The sequence below is a fragment of the Megachile rotundata genome, chromosome 15 (assembly GCF_050947335.1).
Source record: "Megachile rotundata isolate GNS110a chromosome 15, iyMegRotu1, whole genome shotgun sequence".
Taxonomy (NCBI): domain Eukaryota; kingdom Metazoa; phylum Arthropoda; class Insecta; order Hymenoptera; family Megachilidae; genus Megachile; species Megachile rotundata.
The window spans coordinates 14,957,846-14,970,200 of record NC_134997.1 but is presented as its reverse complement, the minus strand read 5'-3'; the positions used below and the strand labels follow the sequence as shown (position 1 = coordinate 14,970,200).

Genomic DNA, 12,355 nt, shown 5'->3' with positions numbered 1-12,355 from the left:
GTTAGTATTTAGTATGATAAGTGCATTTCATTACAGCAAAGATAAACATATAATAATAGTAAAGTTTTAAGTATCAATTCGAAATGACAACACAACATAAACAGACAGAAGTGGCAGATACAAAAATTACATGTATTACATCTTTAATCGTAAGTAAAACATGATAATTCATATTTAATTATTTTTTTAGTACATATCAAGTGCTTTTACGTGTATAAAACTGCGGGAAATTTAACTAAAATGTTAAGTTATAACAAACAAATTTTTGTTACTTTAACAATTAGTGATAATTTTGTGAAATATTAGTTGAAACATTCACATTCATTGTAAAATATGCAAGTTTGGCACAACAAAATTTATTTCAAAAAAAAAAAAAAAAAAAAAAGAAAGAATTATTGTTTACTATTTATTGTTTTACAATTCAATATATTGATTTGAATAGGCAGGAGGACTAGCTGGTGTTTCTGTAGACATAATATTATTTCCATTAGATACATTAAAAACACGATTACAATCTAAACAGGGTTTTATAAAATCAGGAGGATTTTCTAATCTGTACAAAGGAATCTTTCCTGTATTTATTGGTTCAGCACCAACTGGTAACGATGCATTGTTCAATAGATAAAATTAGCATTTTAAATAATTTAATATATGCATAGAATTAAATGAAACAATAATTAATTATGTATACATAAATAATGTTCTTTTCATATTGCAGCATCTTTATTTTTTGTAACTTATGAAGGTATCAAAAATGTAACACAGCACCGAATTCCTGAAAAATATCATTCCCTTTTACATATGAGTGCAGCATCTTTAGCAGAAATGGTAAATTTCATATAAAGATAATGTAGAATATAAAGATTAAATTTCAGTTTTTATACCTATCGAACATAGGTAGCTTGCCTCATACGGGTACCAATAGAGGTTTTGAAACAGAGAAAACAAGCTTTAATATTTGAGAGAAAAGACATTAGTCTCAAATTACTGTATTGCGGCTATTGGAGCACAGTGCTGAGAGATATGCCCTTCAGCCTAATACAATTTCCAATTTGGGAATGTTTTAAAAGAATATGGAGTTTAAACGTCGATAGAAATATTTTTCCCATAGAAAGTGCAATATGTGGTGCAATTGCAGGTATATAGTTTTATAGCAGTACATAGTAAAGTTTTATTTGATCTGTAATCTATAGCACAAAATTTCTTAGGTGGTATATCTGCTGCTATTACAACGCCCTTAGATGTTATTAAAACAAGAATAATGCTTTCACATAGAAACGAAAATGCTTCAAAGTTAAAAATATTATATGTTATACAAAATGTTTATAAAGAAAAAGGCTTATATGGGTAAGATTTAGCATTAGTATTATAATTAGTATTGATATTATCGAATATATATCATACGTTTTTTTGTAGACTTTTTGCCGGTATCGGTCCCAGAGTAATGTGGATAACTTTAGGAGGTTTTATATTTTTTGGAACTTATGAAGGAGCAACAGTTATAGTCATAGAGCATTTATTGCCTTTTTCTATTTTTACGAAGCAACCTAATAAATGCTATTAATTTTAATATACATCAACAAAATTGAGTGAAAAGTGCATATTTTATACAATTATAAAAAATATGACAGGGACCTGTAAAAATATGTTTTATATTTACCTTTGAAAATTGTATATACATTTCCTTTTAACGTTAATTGTTTATAAAAAATAACGACATTTCCGCAATATGAACATTTCATAACATTTGTATACAAACATATAAACGTTCTTTCAAAAAGGATAACATCTTTTAACTTTTAAAGTTTAGACTTTAAATTGTACATTAATTTTTCTAATTTCATTGCTTTTTGAAGATTACCGCTGATCTTTAATTTTCCCATCATAAAGGCAGATGCAGGTTTCAATTTTCCTAAATGATTATAAAGTTTGTAATTGCTAGTACAAGATGTAATTTAATTCTTAATAATATATATATGAAATATTTTTAAGTAGCAAAATTTTTCGTTATAAGAACAGGAACTTACATAAATATATTTACATACCAGAAAACATTGCGAAAAAGTTTTGAGAGTCCATTGTTAGTACAGCATCAGGTGGGTGTGTAGGCTCTCCTTTTCCTACAGAGCCATTTCCATTCTTCAAATCCAGAAACCATATACTAGCTTCATCACCTACAAAATTTGTATTAAATAATATAATTTTAGAACTATATAAAAATAGTATGTTAATAGAACAATTGATTACTGTGCAGTTGACATTACCTTTAACATTAAACTGAAAAATAGCTCCAGTTTTGTTAACAAGTTCATTATTTAAATTCGCTTCAATGGCAGTGAATATTTGTGCAATTTTTGTATTTGATTTATTAGCATCCTGTGTAGTAACATTAGTTTGCATAGTAATAATTTTCATCTCATCTTGTAAATCTAAATTTTCTTCTAAGAAGAAATCTAACATCAGTTTGTCTTTGTTCGCTGGAAGATAATTATGGTTAGTTATATCAGAAAAGATATATTAATGTGTTAAAATAATAGCAAGTATTATTGTAGAAACAAACCTGGATCGCATGCATAATTGGTGAAGTCAGTAATCCCTTCATTTTTTAATAGTACTTCGTCAATTAAAAATTGTCCTGTAATAGATCTGCTATCTTTACAGATTAAAGCATACACAGCATCTCCCATTATGTCAGGTTTGCGACTAAAACTACTAGATGCAGGCCCAGATAGCATTTCAATGGCAGCAGTATGAATAGCTAAAATAAAAGTTTGCGATCTAGAAGTAAACAATTGATCATGATAATAAAATGGGCTTATATAAAGAATATAATACCAGTTTTTGGCCAAACAGCATTCACAGCTATACCATCTTCTCTGAACTCTTCTGCCATTCCAAGAGCACACATTGACATACCAAATTTAGATATTGTATATGCCACATGATTTTTAAACCATATTGGTCTCATACTTAACGGTGGACTTATGTTTACTATATGAGGATTTGTGCTTTTTTTTAAATAGGGCAAACATATCTTTGACCTTAAAATCATTAATATATTGCTATTAACTTCAGCTTATATTTTATATAAGAAAAAAGGCGAAAATATTAAAAATTATTTACTAATCCTTGCAGTATATACATACACTAAAAATGTTCCCCTGGTGTTGATATTATTCATAAGATCATATTTTTTCATATCAGTCTGCAATGTGCCTGTTAAAGAAATTGCGCTTGCATTATTAATAACAACATCGATACCACCAAATGTATTAACAGCATTTTCTACCGCAGAAACTACTTGTGTTTCGTCTCTTACATCAACAATACAAGGTAATGCTTTTCCACCTGCTTGTTCGACTAAAACAAATTAATACTTTATTTAATGAGATGAAGATAAATTTATGTTTAAAATGTTCTTGTCTCATAAAAAACAAACTAATTACAAACCAAAATTTATATATAATAATAATAATAATAATAATAATAATAATAATAATAATTACTTTCTTTGGCAGCAGTATATATAGTGCCTGGTAATTTTGGATGCGGTTCTGCTGTCTTGGCTGCAATAACAATATTTGCTCCATCTTTTGCAGCTTTCAAAGCAATACTTTTTCCAATTCCTCTTGACGCTCCAGTAATGAAAATTGTGCGACCCGCAAGCTTTCTATTTTAAATATCCATAAACAATTATTTCAGTAATCAATATACAAATAATATACCAACTGCATTAATTAAACATTTAAAATTATATTTGAATGCAATATTAATAAAGAATAACAGATATTGATTTTTCTTCAACAGGTTTCTTCAAGCAGTTAAACTTTCCCAAATGAAAAGTTGTGCGATTATTATTTTAACATATCCATATTGAAGATAAATATCTGTTGCACTTTAAAGCAATTTAGGTAATTAATTGTAAAATATTTCACAAAATTTGCAATACATACCCTGTATTTATCATATTGTAAATAGATTGAAAAACTGTCATGAAAGTCAATGATAATTAAAATATTTATCTTATTGTAATGACAACAGTTAATTAAAAATAATCTAAAAAAACAAGAATCGTACTTTGACTTGGAAAGTGTCACGGTTTAATGTCCAATTACAATAATTATTATCGTCGTAAGTTTACCATATTTGACAACATGGCGAAAATTTCATGCATAACAATGATGGTCTAAATACTATCGAATAAATCAACGCACAAATTTTATTTCTACAAATTTAAATCTTGACACATAAATTTGAACATATTAAACGTATGTAAGTATTAGATGAAGAATAAAAATCTGAAATGAATTTGAAGTGAAAGTTGAATGTCAGTATCATCTTTTAAAGTTTTTATTATATATTTGTAATCATTACTTGCATAAATTTTATAAATATTTTTATATCTGAATTTTAGATTTAACAAAACATTTCGTCAAACATTTTTTTCCTGTAAATCCTGTCTGACTCTAGTTTCGGTGAAAGAATAGTATGACAGTAGAATAGTTGTATAAGTTTATGGGTACATTTATATATCTGTGACTGTATCTGCTTACTTAGTATTGGTCAGATATGGTTGACACGTGAAAAGAAATTTCATTTTATTATTATATGTAGGAAGCTTATACGTATTCTTACGGGGAATTGAATAGTATTTAATTAAAGATTTATGTTTTAGAATAAATTATTTTTTGTATACAATTTTATTGTTATTTATCGTGTATGTATTACGAGTAATTACAAATTAAGGTTATGTTTATACTGGCAAAACAATGTGTGGTATATTCTGTTATATTTCACAAAACCTTGAAAGGAGTGCACAAGTATCAAATGAGGTATTAGTATTTATATATATTGTAAATAAACTGAGTAAGTAGATTATGGAGGTATAAAATATTCCTTTATATTATTTCTTAGTGGAATGGTTGTAAGGACTTGATATATGCTCGTGGTCCTGATAAAGTAACAGAAAAAGTTGAACACCTAACTCAGAGTTGGTTTGGACATTTTAATGCTTCTATACTATGGATGCAAGGTTCTAATTTATATGGACAACCCACTATAGATTCTATTGGAAATATTCTTTTATGGAATGGAGATATATTTTCTGGAGATTTGGTAAATATTGGTCATGATGACTGTTCTTTTATAAAGTATTGTTTTGTAAATACTTTTATAAAACATTCTTTATAATATACACATGGGCATAAATTCATTATCAGACTTAACGTATCAAACAATAAAATAGTTCTTATAAACAATTGTTCCTTTTGATTTACATTGTTAGACTCTTATTCCTTTAAATCTTGAGAAAGTTATAAAATTCCCATTTAATAATATATATCAAAATTATAGCTATATTATTTTTGTTTGTTTTAGGCACAAGATAATATATGCGATACTGATGTAGTACTAAATGCTCTTCAGTCATCCTTGAATATTATGCCTGTATTTAAAAAAATACAAGGCCCGTATAGTTTTATATATTTTCAGAAGTCGACAAATATTTTATATTTTGGCAGAGATATCATAGGACGACACAGTTTACTTTTAAAAGTGAATACGGATGAAAATGCTTTGCTCTTAACATCTGTTGCTAGTAAAGAAATAAGTGGAACTATAGAAGTTCCTGCAATTGGAATCTTTGCAGTAAATTTAACTAATTTGAGAATAAATCTTTCATGCTATCCTTGGAAAGAGCCAGATTTAAGATTCACAGACATTATTGAGATGTTAGAAACACGCCTGAATGTAGATATCAATATTAGAGATACCATATCAGAATTTAATACTTCAACGCATTTACATATGCATCCTAATATTAAAGATATAGAATACTTAGAAAATAGTCCTTGTTTTGACAGCTTTTACAAAACATTAGAATATTTGTTAAAATGCAGAGATACATACGAAAGAGTAGACTATCTATCGCATCTTCTTCATAAAGCTGTAGAAGTTAGAATAAAAAAACAGCCAAAATTCTGTAAAATGTGTATACAATTAGTTTTAAACGGCGAAAAAATTGCATGCGATCACGCAAAAGTGGGTATTTTATTTTCGGGAGGTTTAGATTCTGCAATTTTAGCATTAATTGCGGACAAATATGTGGTAGAAAATGAACCTATCGATTTGATTAATGTTGCATTTGAAAAATTAGTTAATACATCTAAAAAATCCAATGAAAATAACGTTAAACGAAGTGTAGAAGAACAGTACGATGTTCCTGATAGAAAAACTGGAAAACAAACATTTATGGAACTTTCTAAGATTTGTCCGAAAAGAAAATGGAATTTTATAGAAGCAAGTATCATTATTAAATCTTGGTTTGTAATTTATGAGTGTGATGAACATTTCTATGATACATGTTTCAGGTAAATATTAGTCAGACAGAATTACAGAAATACCGTTCTTCACGAATTTGTAATTTACTGTATCCACTTTGTACTATATTAGATGAAAGTTTAGGCTGTGCTGTATGGTTCGCAAGTCGTGCGAAAGGTACAATCAATGGGAGTGCAAACATCTATGAATCTCCTTGTAGAGTACTGTTGTTAGGCATGGGAGCTGATGAATTGTTTGGTGGCTACATGAGACATAGAACAACATTAAAACATAAGGGATGGGATGCTTTAGCTCAAGAGTTAAACATTGAATTGTCTAGAATTTCTGAGAGAAATTTAGGCCGTGATGATCGTATCGTGTCTGATCATGGACGGCAATCTAGATTACCATATTTAGATGAAAATGTAGTACAGTATGTTCAACAATTGAAACCATGGGAAAGGTAAATCAAGTAATAAAAAGATAATAATGAGAATGAAAAAGAATTCGTATCCTTAAATTGTTTGTAGGTGTTATCCAACAGATAAAATGCCATCAGGTTTAGGAGACAAATTATTGCTACGTTTAGTAGCGTATAAACTTGGTTTTCGAAATACTGCAAATTTTCCTAAGAGAGCATTTCAATTTGGATCTCGAATTGCTAATAATAAAGAAAATGCTAAAAGTATATCAGATCGCTTATAAAATCATGGTATGTATGTATAGTTTCCTTTGGGTATCTGCGAATAAAATTGTGACATGATTGATATTAGAAGTTCTTTTCATGTTCATTGCAGTCTTTTTGTTTTCAACAAAAGTACATTCGGAGTTCAAATTTTGTAGCTATTAAAACGATGATACGTGTACACAATTATGTGATCGAAATGTTTGGAATTGTATGAAATTGAAATGGGCATTCAGAGGTCTATAAATTCTTAAGAACAGAAATAAATAATAACGAGCATACGATTTTTCAGTTTAGTTCGGAGTTTCGTCGCTAGATGGCGCTACAAATTTTCTCCATAAAATGAAATTTTTTTTATTTTCTTTATTAAAGCTTTCAGGAAACTTTTATTGCTTTATTTTACTTCTAATGTGATCACATAACACTTTCTGAGCCTCAGAAGTACTCAAAGTTTGCTAATTTTCGAGAAAATCGCATTTTTATATTTTTGTAGTTCCAACTTTCACCGCTAGATGGACGGCAATTTTTTAGTCCATGAAATGGGCTATTTTCCTATTTTCTTTAATAATGGTCCTAGCAGGCTATAATTAGATTCGTTCGATTCCGTAGGCGACAAGGAACAATTCGTATATCTCAGAATTTCGGAAAAGTCCCTAGTTTTTGAGAAAATCGAAATTTTAGTTTTTCGTAGTTCCGCCGTTCGCCGCTAGATGGCGCCACCTGTACCGTTTTGGACCGAATTCGACAAAAATTGATTTTCTGGCTTTATTAGGCATCAAAACGCATCAAACCCTAATAGAAATTTGTTTCTAAATGCCTCAGGAACCATACTACGTCGCCAAAGTGCCGAAATATTCATTTTTTTATTTTCCTTATATGCGTGTTCGGACCCTCATTTTTTAGGTTTAGTTCACCCGTTTCGCCGCTAGATGTCCGCGAATTTTTTAGTCCATAAACTGCACTATTTGTATATGCAATAATTTGTAGTTTTATATCTTTTGTTTTGGATCTGAAGTGTATTTTAATAAAAAAAAAACACGCACTATTTGTAACGGTTTGCTACTGCGTATAAGGTCAAAGTTCAAAATTTATGTACCTATATGCGAATGTAATTTTATTTTCTGTATTCAATTTTTTTTTAAAAAGGTATTATTTATAATTATACAGCCTATACTTGTGCGTCAAAATTGACCAGTTATCGTTACGAAGTGGAATATATTATAATCATGTCACAAAATACAATTTGTTGGGATACCGAATTACGAAAGTTGAAACTTGGGGAATTGTATCAACTTGGGTGGATATTAAATGTGTCAGATTTATGGAAGAAATTAATGGCAATTGTACCGAAAGAAGATACATCTGATCTTCCTAAATTTACTTCTGAACATTTCAGGTAATTTTATGAAACTATTTAATTAACTTTGATGAAACAGAATAATTCATTTTTACATTTTTTTTACTTGTATTTTTTTAGTATAATTGAGCAAGCAGCACAGCAACAGAAGAGAAATGCGGCTGAAATATTTTTATCCGAATGGGGAACAATGGGTAAAAGAAGGCCAACTTTGCATACTTTGTTCAAACTTTTGGTAAAAGCAGAATTGTTTAGAGCTGCTGATTATGTAGCTAGAGATATATTAAAAGGTATAAAGAATCAAATGCTGTTTTATATATATTATATGTATATACTTTTACTGTTTTATATATATTTAAATATATTTCAACTATTTATTTCTCTTTTTTTTTTTTTTGTTTATTAAATAGTTGAACTTCCAGAACGCCCGAAATGTGGGCCTGCTGCCCCTGTAGATACTTCAGATGAAATTATGAAAGAACTATTAAAAAAGGTAGAAGAATTCCAGAAAGTTAAGCATGACGAAATTTGTGCCTTTCAACTTCCTTCTAAAATTAACGAAAATGAAAATATCAATTGTAACGCAATAGATAAATGTACAAATGATAGTTTTGTAGATAGAAATATACAGTCTACAAAATTAGTTTCTACAAAAGAAAAATGTGATGTAAAAACTTCTGAAAGTTGTAAGGACATTAATGCTCGACAAGATCCTATAGAAATATTGTCAAATAAAGAAACTTATAATTCACTGTCGCGTGTATACATAACTGATGCGAATACTTTGCCACAGCTAGTTTTTGAAAATGCAGAAATGATGTCTGATAAATTACCTAAACCAGTTTTAAATAAATTTAGACAAACTGCAGAAGAAACAATACTATATGAAGAAATGCTCCCGGATGAACTTCCAACGTTTTTAAACGATCGTATTAATCTATCGCCTAGTGTATTTGGTAGTAGTGAAACAAATAACGTATTACATTTATCTAATCTAAACATTAATGAATATGAATTAATTTCTAATGAATTGCCTCAGTGTATCGTTGAATTTCAGAGGAATTCTACAGCTAACGTGGATAACACTGTCTATATAGAAAATAGCGAAGATAAACAGGAGAATGTATTGAGTTCGCAACAATTACCAATTACAGTCTTGGAATATAATAAATAATGTATCTATTAACTGTACTTAACAGTACAGTACTTAACTTTATATTTTATTTCATTTTAAACATTGAACAACTTTGTTTACTGTCTATAAATAGGTTTTAAATTTGCCTTCAATTAATCTTTTTATACAAAAAATTGTAAATCTTCCACGTTCATAACGTTATTTGAAATCTAATAAAAATGTAAAACTATTATCAATAATTGGCACGAATAATTATAACGAATATGTATATAAGAAATTGTATATATGAAATTATCTACACTACATTTGTAGGTATGTACATTTAATTTCGATATAAATATATTATAAATTACATACTTTCTTACATTATTATGTACAATAATAATTCAATAATATATTTTTTATGAAATGTCACGCTGATTTTGGAATTAAATATAATAATGTTGAGGAACTTTCAAAATATATATCACATTGTGCAGTAATACATGAGATAGATGCAGTGAAACTTGTGACGTAATAGAGAGATTTATTAAGTCTTATTGTAATTGATAAGAAATACAAGATTCTATAGTAAAAAATGTAGATATTTTTACGACCTAACCATCACTATTATTACTCTGTTTCATAGTAAAGTAGGCGCTTTGAAGTTCTTTAAGATTACTTTCTAAAGTTGCAACTTCATCATATCTGCAGTCAGCTCTAGCTTGTTTAATGTAAGCTCGAAGGTTACTCATTTGTTCAATAATAGGATCCATTGAAGAAGGCATCATAGGTGTAACATTGGAAGGACCCCAACCTTGTGACTGGTTCAATACAACCGCGGGCTAATACAGAGATCAACGTGTTACTTAAATTGATTAAAATTAAATGCAATTAAGATAACAATAAAAAATGATTACTTTATCTTGGTTGTTTTCTTTTAGAGAAGATCGAGCATCACTATTATTCCATATGTCCTTTTTATTACGTTGTTCTTTCGATTTTTCCCTCTGTTCTTCTTCTAACTGCCTTTCGTACGCTATTCTAGCTTCTAATCGTCTTTGACGTTCTTTCTGTAACTCGGTATATCTTTCTGGCGAAGGCAAAGCTTGTACACTTAGCAATTCCTCTTTCAGAAATATCATTGCAGATACTCTGACCATATGATGCAATCGTACTTCCTGTTCATGTGGAGGACTTTCCACGCATCTTATTCCAAGTACTGAAATTCTTTTGCTAATTAAGTCTATATTTTCACCTAATTTTGCAATCTTAACTCGCAAAGTTTGAGCATCTTCTAAATTATATGTAGATTCTCCTTCACTGAAAAATATATCTCCTAACTTTATTCATAATATGGATAATATAAATTATTGTTAACATTTTGGAATGATCAAGTAATGTACCTTAAAGATTCCCACATTTTATTATACATTTTCACATGTTGAGATGCCTCTTCCATGTATGATCTCATCTTTTCATAGAACTGACATACAATTGGTTTATCAAAATGTTTTGCTTTTTGTTTTTCTCTTGCGTCAAGCAGATTTGCACAATGTGTACAAATCCTAAAGTGTTGTTCGCTACCTGCTGAATCATTAACCAATGATAATACGCTATTCAAACTACTACTTGATGGGGACCTAGCTAGTTTCGTAAGACCGATACCAGCGCGTACTATGCGTTCTGAGATTGGACGTTCAGAAGTAGGAGATACTGCTAAATCATCTTGTACAGATACAGGACTTGTCATTTTTTCTACAAAGAAACAATCAATTTTATATATGAAAATTTTCTTCTATTCTCTTTTACTGTCAGAATTACTTACTCGCATCCTGTAAAGATAGAAAGATTGTACAACTGTGACACATAACAGCACCGCAAAGTCTGCAGTGATGTTTTCTTCTTGCAACGTGAAAACTCTTTGCGCAAGTTGGACATAATTTTACATCTTTTTCATCTATCCACGGTACAATGGTACGTTCATGAACTATAGTCAGAAAAATCAAAATTTATCTTACTTATGATACAATACTTAGATTTAAAGGCAGTCAATTATGATTCTACCTTTTCTATCAACTGGATCAGTTGGTAAATTATTTAATAATTTATCTAATCTTATTAAAAGTTTGTTAGTTTCGGTAGAATATCGTTCCAGTCTCATATTTCTTACTTCTTTAAAATACTTTGTATGTGATTTTACTGCGCCTAAAATTATTTAATCATTACATAATATATTTCCTTCGTCTTTAAAACATAACTTATACAATACCACTTAATACCTATTTCTTGAGGGCCCCAATTAAGTTCTGGACTACGTTGCCTGTTATGCGATATGTTTTCTCTGAACGAATCTGGTATTTCATCTTGCTTTAAAATTTTCTTTTTAGCCTTTCCAAAAAGATCTAAATGTACAAAAATTTAAATTATTTTATTAGGTCAATGTACTTGTTATTAATATGGATACATTGATTATCTTATTTGTGAACATTAATTTTGGTAGACCGATAAAATTATTTCCAAATAAATATTAACAGAAATATTCAAACCTTTAAGCGATTTTAAAATTTCCGGATCATCATTATGAAAATCTTCAAAATGTTTGGTCAACTGATGAGGTGCTTTGAAATCTGTCATACATATTGGACAAATGAATCCTTCTAAAACTTCTTCGCTACCAGCCATCGTGAAATACAATAATTACAAAAGTTTCACTATCTTTTTACACAATTTTTTTTTTATTTCATACACAACGTTAATCATTTGTAGGCGTCCCTTCATCTATGGCTAGACAACATGTTTTCCGAGCAGCCATATTGATTCCCATCAGCTGATAGAAATGTCAAACTGTTTTTGTGTTTCAACATATTAAACGTTGTTT

General features: G+C 29.1%; 5 protein-coding genes across 8 annotated transcripts; 3 read left to right on the top strand and 2 right to left on the bottom strand.

Annotated features, from left to right (window-relative positions):
* Positions 1-36: 36 nt before the first annotated feature.
* Positions 37-1,913, top strand: LOC100875906 (mitochondrial S-adenosylmethionine carrier protein). The gene is made up of 6 exons (XM_003703533.3): positions 37-149; positions 443-599; positions 719-828; positions 898-1,138; positions 1,209-1,347; positions 1,417-1,913. The coding sequence occupies exons 1-6, from the start codon at positions 84-86 to the stop codon at positions 1,562-1,564; spliced, it is 861 nt and encodes a 286-aa protein (XP_003703581.1). The 5' UTR covers positions 37-83; the 3' UTR covers positions 1,565-1,913.
* On the bottom strand, positions 1,633-4,217 carry Hsdl2 (Hydroxysteroid dehydrogenase like 2). 2 transcript variants are annotated; one of them, XM_076540454.1, is made up of 9 exons: positions 4,078-4,217; positions 3,954-3,987; positions 3,507-3,670; positions 3,147-3,360; positions 2,836-3,041; positions 2,561-2,758; positions 2,265-2,477; positions 2,046-2,174; positions 1,633-1,912 (listed from the first exon to the last, which is right to left on the bottom strand). In XM_076540454.1, the coding sequence occupies exons 2-9, from the start codon at positions 3,965-3,967 to the stop codon at positions 1,800-1,802; spliced, it is 1,251 nt and encodes a 416-aa protein (XP_076396569.1). In that variant the 5' UTR covers positions 3,968-3,987; positions 4,078-4,217; the 3' UTR covers positions 1,633-1,799. The 2 variants fall into 2 exon arrangements, with proteins under 2 accessions (XP_076396569.1, XP_003703602.3); XM_003703554.3 differs by having other exon boundaries at positions 3,954-4,095.
* On the top strand, positions 4,140-8,307 carry LOC100881388 (asparagine synthetase domain-containing protein 1). 3 transcript variants are annotated; one of them, XM_012285570.2, is made up of 7 exons: positions 4,140-4,272; positions 4,676-4,832; positions 4,915-5,115; positions 5,377-6,297; positions 6,369-6,781; positions 6,849-7,030; positions 7,116-7,392. In XM_012285570.2, the coding sequence occupies exons 2-6, from the start codon at positions 4,770-4,772 to the stop codon at positions 7,021-7,023; spliced, it is 1,773 nt and encodes a 590-aa protein (XP_012140960.1). In that variant the 5' UTR covers positions 4,140-4,272; positions 4,676-4,769; the 3' UTR covers positions 7,024-7,030; positions 7,116-7,392. The 3 variants fall into 3 exon arrangements, with proteins under 3 accessions (XP_012140960.1, XP_076396561.1, XP_012140962.1); XM_076540446.1 differs by lacking the exons at positions 4,140-4,272; positions 7,116-7,392 and adding an exon at positions 8,171-8,307 and having other exon boundaries at positions 4,372-4,832; XM_012285572.2 differs by lacking the exons at positions 4,140-4,272; positions 7,116-7,392 and adding an exon at positions 7,497-7,514 and having other exon boundaries at positions 4,372-4,832.
* Positions 8,230-10,398, top strand: tub (interleukin 1 receptor associated kinase 4 tube). Its single transcript, XM_076540458.1, has 4 exons — positions 8,230-8,399; positions 8,481-8,650; positions 8,771-9,807; positions 10,124-10,398. The coding sequence occupies exons 1-3, from the start codon at positions 8,230-8,232 to the stop codon at positions 9,532-9,534; spliced, it is 1,104 nt and encodes a 367-aa protein (XP_076396573.1). The 3' UTR covers positions 9,535-9,807; positions 10,124-10,398.
* Rbsn-5 (Rabenosyn-5) lies at positions 10,002-12,328 on the bottom strand. The gene is made up of 7 exons (XM_003703572.3): positions 12,024-12,328; positions 11,757-11,879; positions 11,542-11,682; positions 11,303-11,464; positions 10,881-11,232; positions 10,395-10,797; positions 10,002-10,319 (listed from the first exon to the last, which is right to left on the bottom strand). The coding sequence occupies exons 1-7, from the start codon at positions 12,157-12,159 to the stop codon at positions 10,092-10,094; spliced, it is 1,545 nt and encodes a 514-aa protein (XP_003703620.2). The 5' UTR covers positions 12,160-12,328; the 3' UTR covers positions 10,002-10,091.
* Between the last annotated feature and the right edge of the window lie 27 nt (positions 12,329-12,355).

Excerpts from the sequence above, each read along its gene's own strand:
- LOC100881388 (XM_076540446.1), top strand. The coding sequence starts at position 4,770 with ATGTGTGGTATATTCTGTTATATTTCACAAAACCTTGAAAGGAGTGCA. Across the intron at positions 4,833-4,914 it reads GTGCACAAGTATCAAATGAG|TGGAATGGTTGTAAGGACTT; the intron begins GTATTAGTATTT and ends ATTATTTCTTAG. Across the intron at positions 6,782-6,848 it reads CAATTGAAACCATGGGAAAG|GTGTTATCCAACAGATAAAA; the intron begins GTAAATCAAGTA and ends AATTGTTTGTAG.
- Hsdl2 (XM_003703554.3), bottom strand. The coding sequence starts at position 3,994 with ATGACAGTTTTTCAATCTATTTACAATATGATAAATACAGG. Across the intron at positions 2,759-2,835 it reads TGCTGTTTGGCCAAAAACTG|CTATTCATACTGCTGCCATT; the intron begins GTATTATATTCT and ends CTTTTATTTTAG. Across the intron at positions 2,175-2,264 it reads TTTTCAGTTTAATGTTAAAG|GTGATGAAGCTAGTATATGG; the intron begins GTAATGTCAACT and ends CAAATTTTGTAG.
- tub (XM_076540458.1), top strand. The coding sequence starts at position 8,230 with ATGTCACAAAATACAATTTGTTGGGATACCGAATTACGAAAGTTGAAA. Across the intron at positions 8,400-8,480 it reads TTTACTTCTGAACATTTCAG|TATAATTGAGCAAGCAGCAC; the intron begins GTAATTTTATGA and ends GTATTTTTTTAG. Across the intron at positions 8,651-8,770 it reads AGCTAGAGATATATTAAAAG|TTGAACTTCCAGAACGCCCG; the intron begins GTATAAAGAATC and ends TTTATTAAATAG.
- LOC100875906 (XM_003703533.3), top strand. The coding sequence starts at position 84 with ATGACAACACAACATAAACAGACAGAAGTGGCAGATACAAAAATTACA. Across the intron at positions 600-718 it reads TATTGGTTCAGCACCAACTG|CATCTTTATTTTTTGTAACT; the intron begins GTAACGATGCAT and ends TTCATATTGCAG. Across the intron at positions 829-897 it reads CAGCATCTTTAGCAGAAATG|GTAGCTTGCCTCATACGGGT; the intron begins GTAAATTTCATA and ends TATCGAACATAG.
- Rbsn-5 (XM_003703572.3), bottom strand. The coding sequence starts at position 12,159 with ATGGCTGGTAGCGAAGAAGTTTTAGAAGGATTCATTTGTCCAATATGT. Across the intron at positions 11,683-11,756 it reads TTGGGGCCCTCAAGAAATAG|GCGCAGTAAAATCACATACA; the intron begins GTATTAAGTGGT and ends AAATAATTTTAG. Across the intron at positions 10,320-10,394 it reads AAGAAAACAACCAAGATAAA|CCCGCGGTTGTATTGAACCA; the intron begins GTAATCATTTTT and ends TCTCTGTATTAG.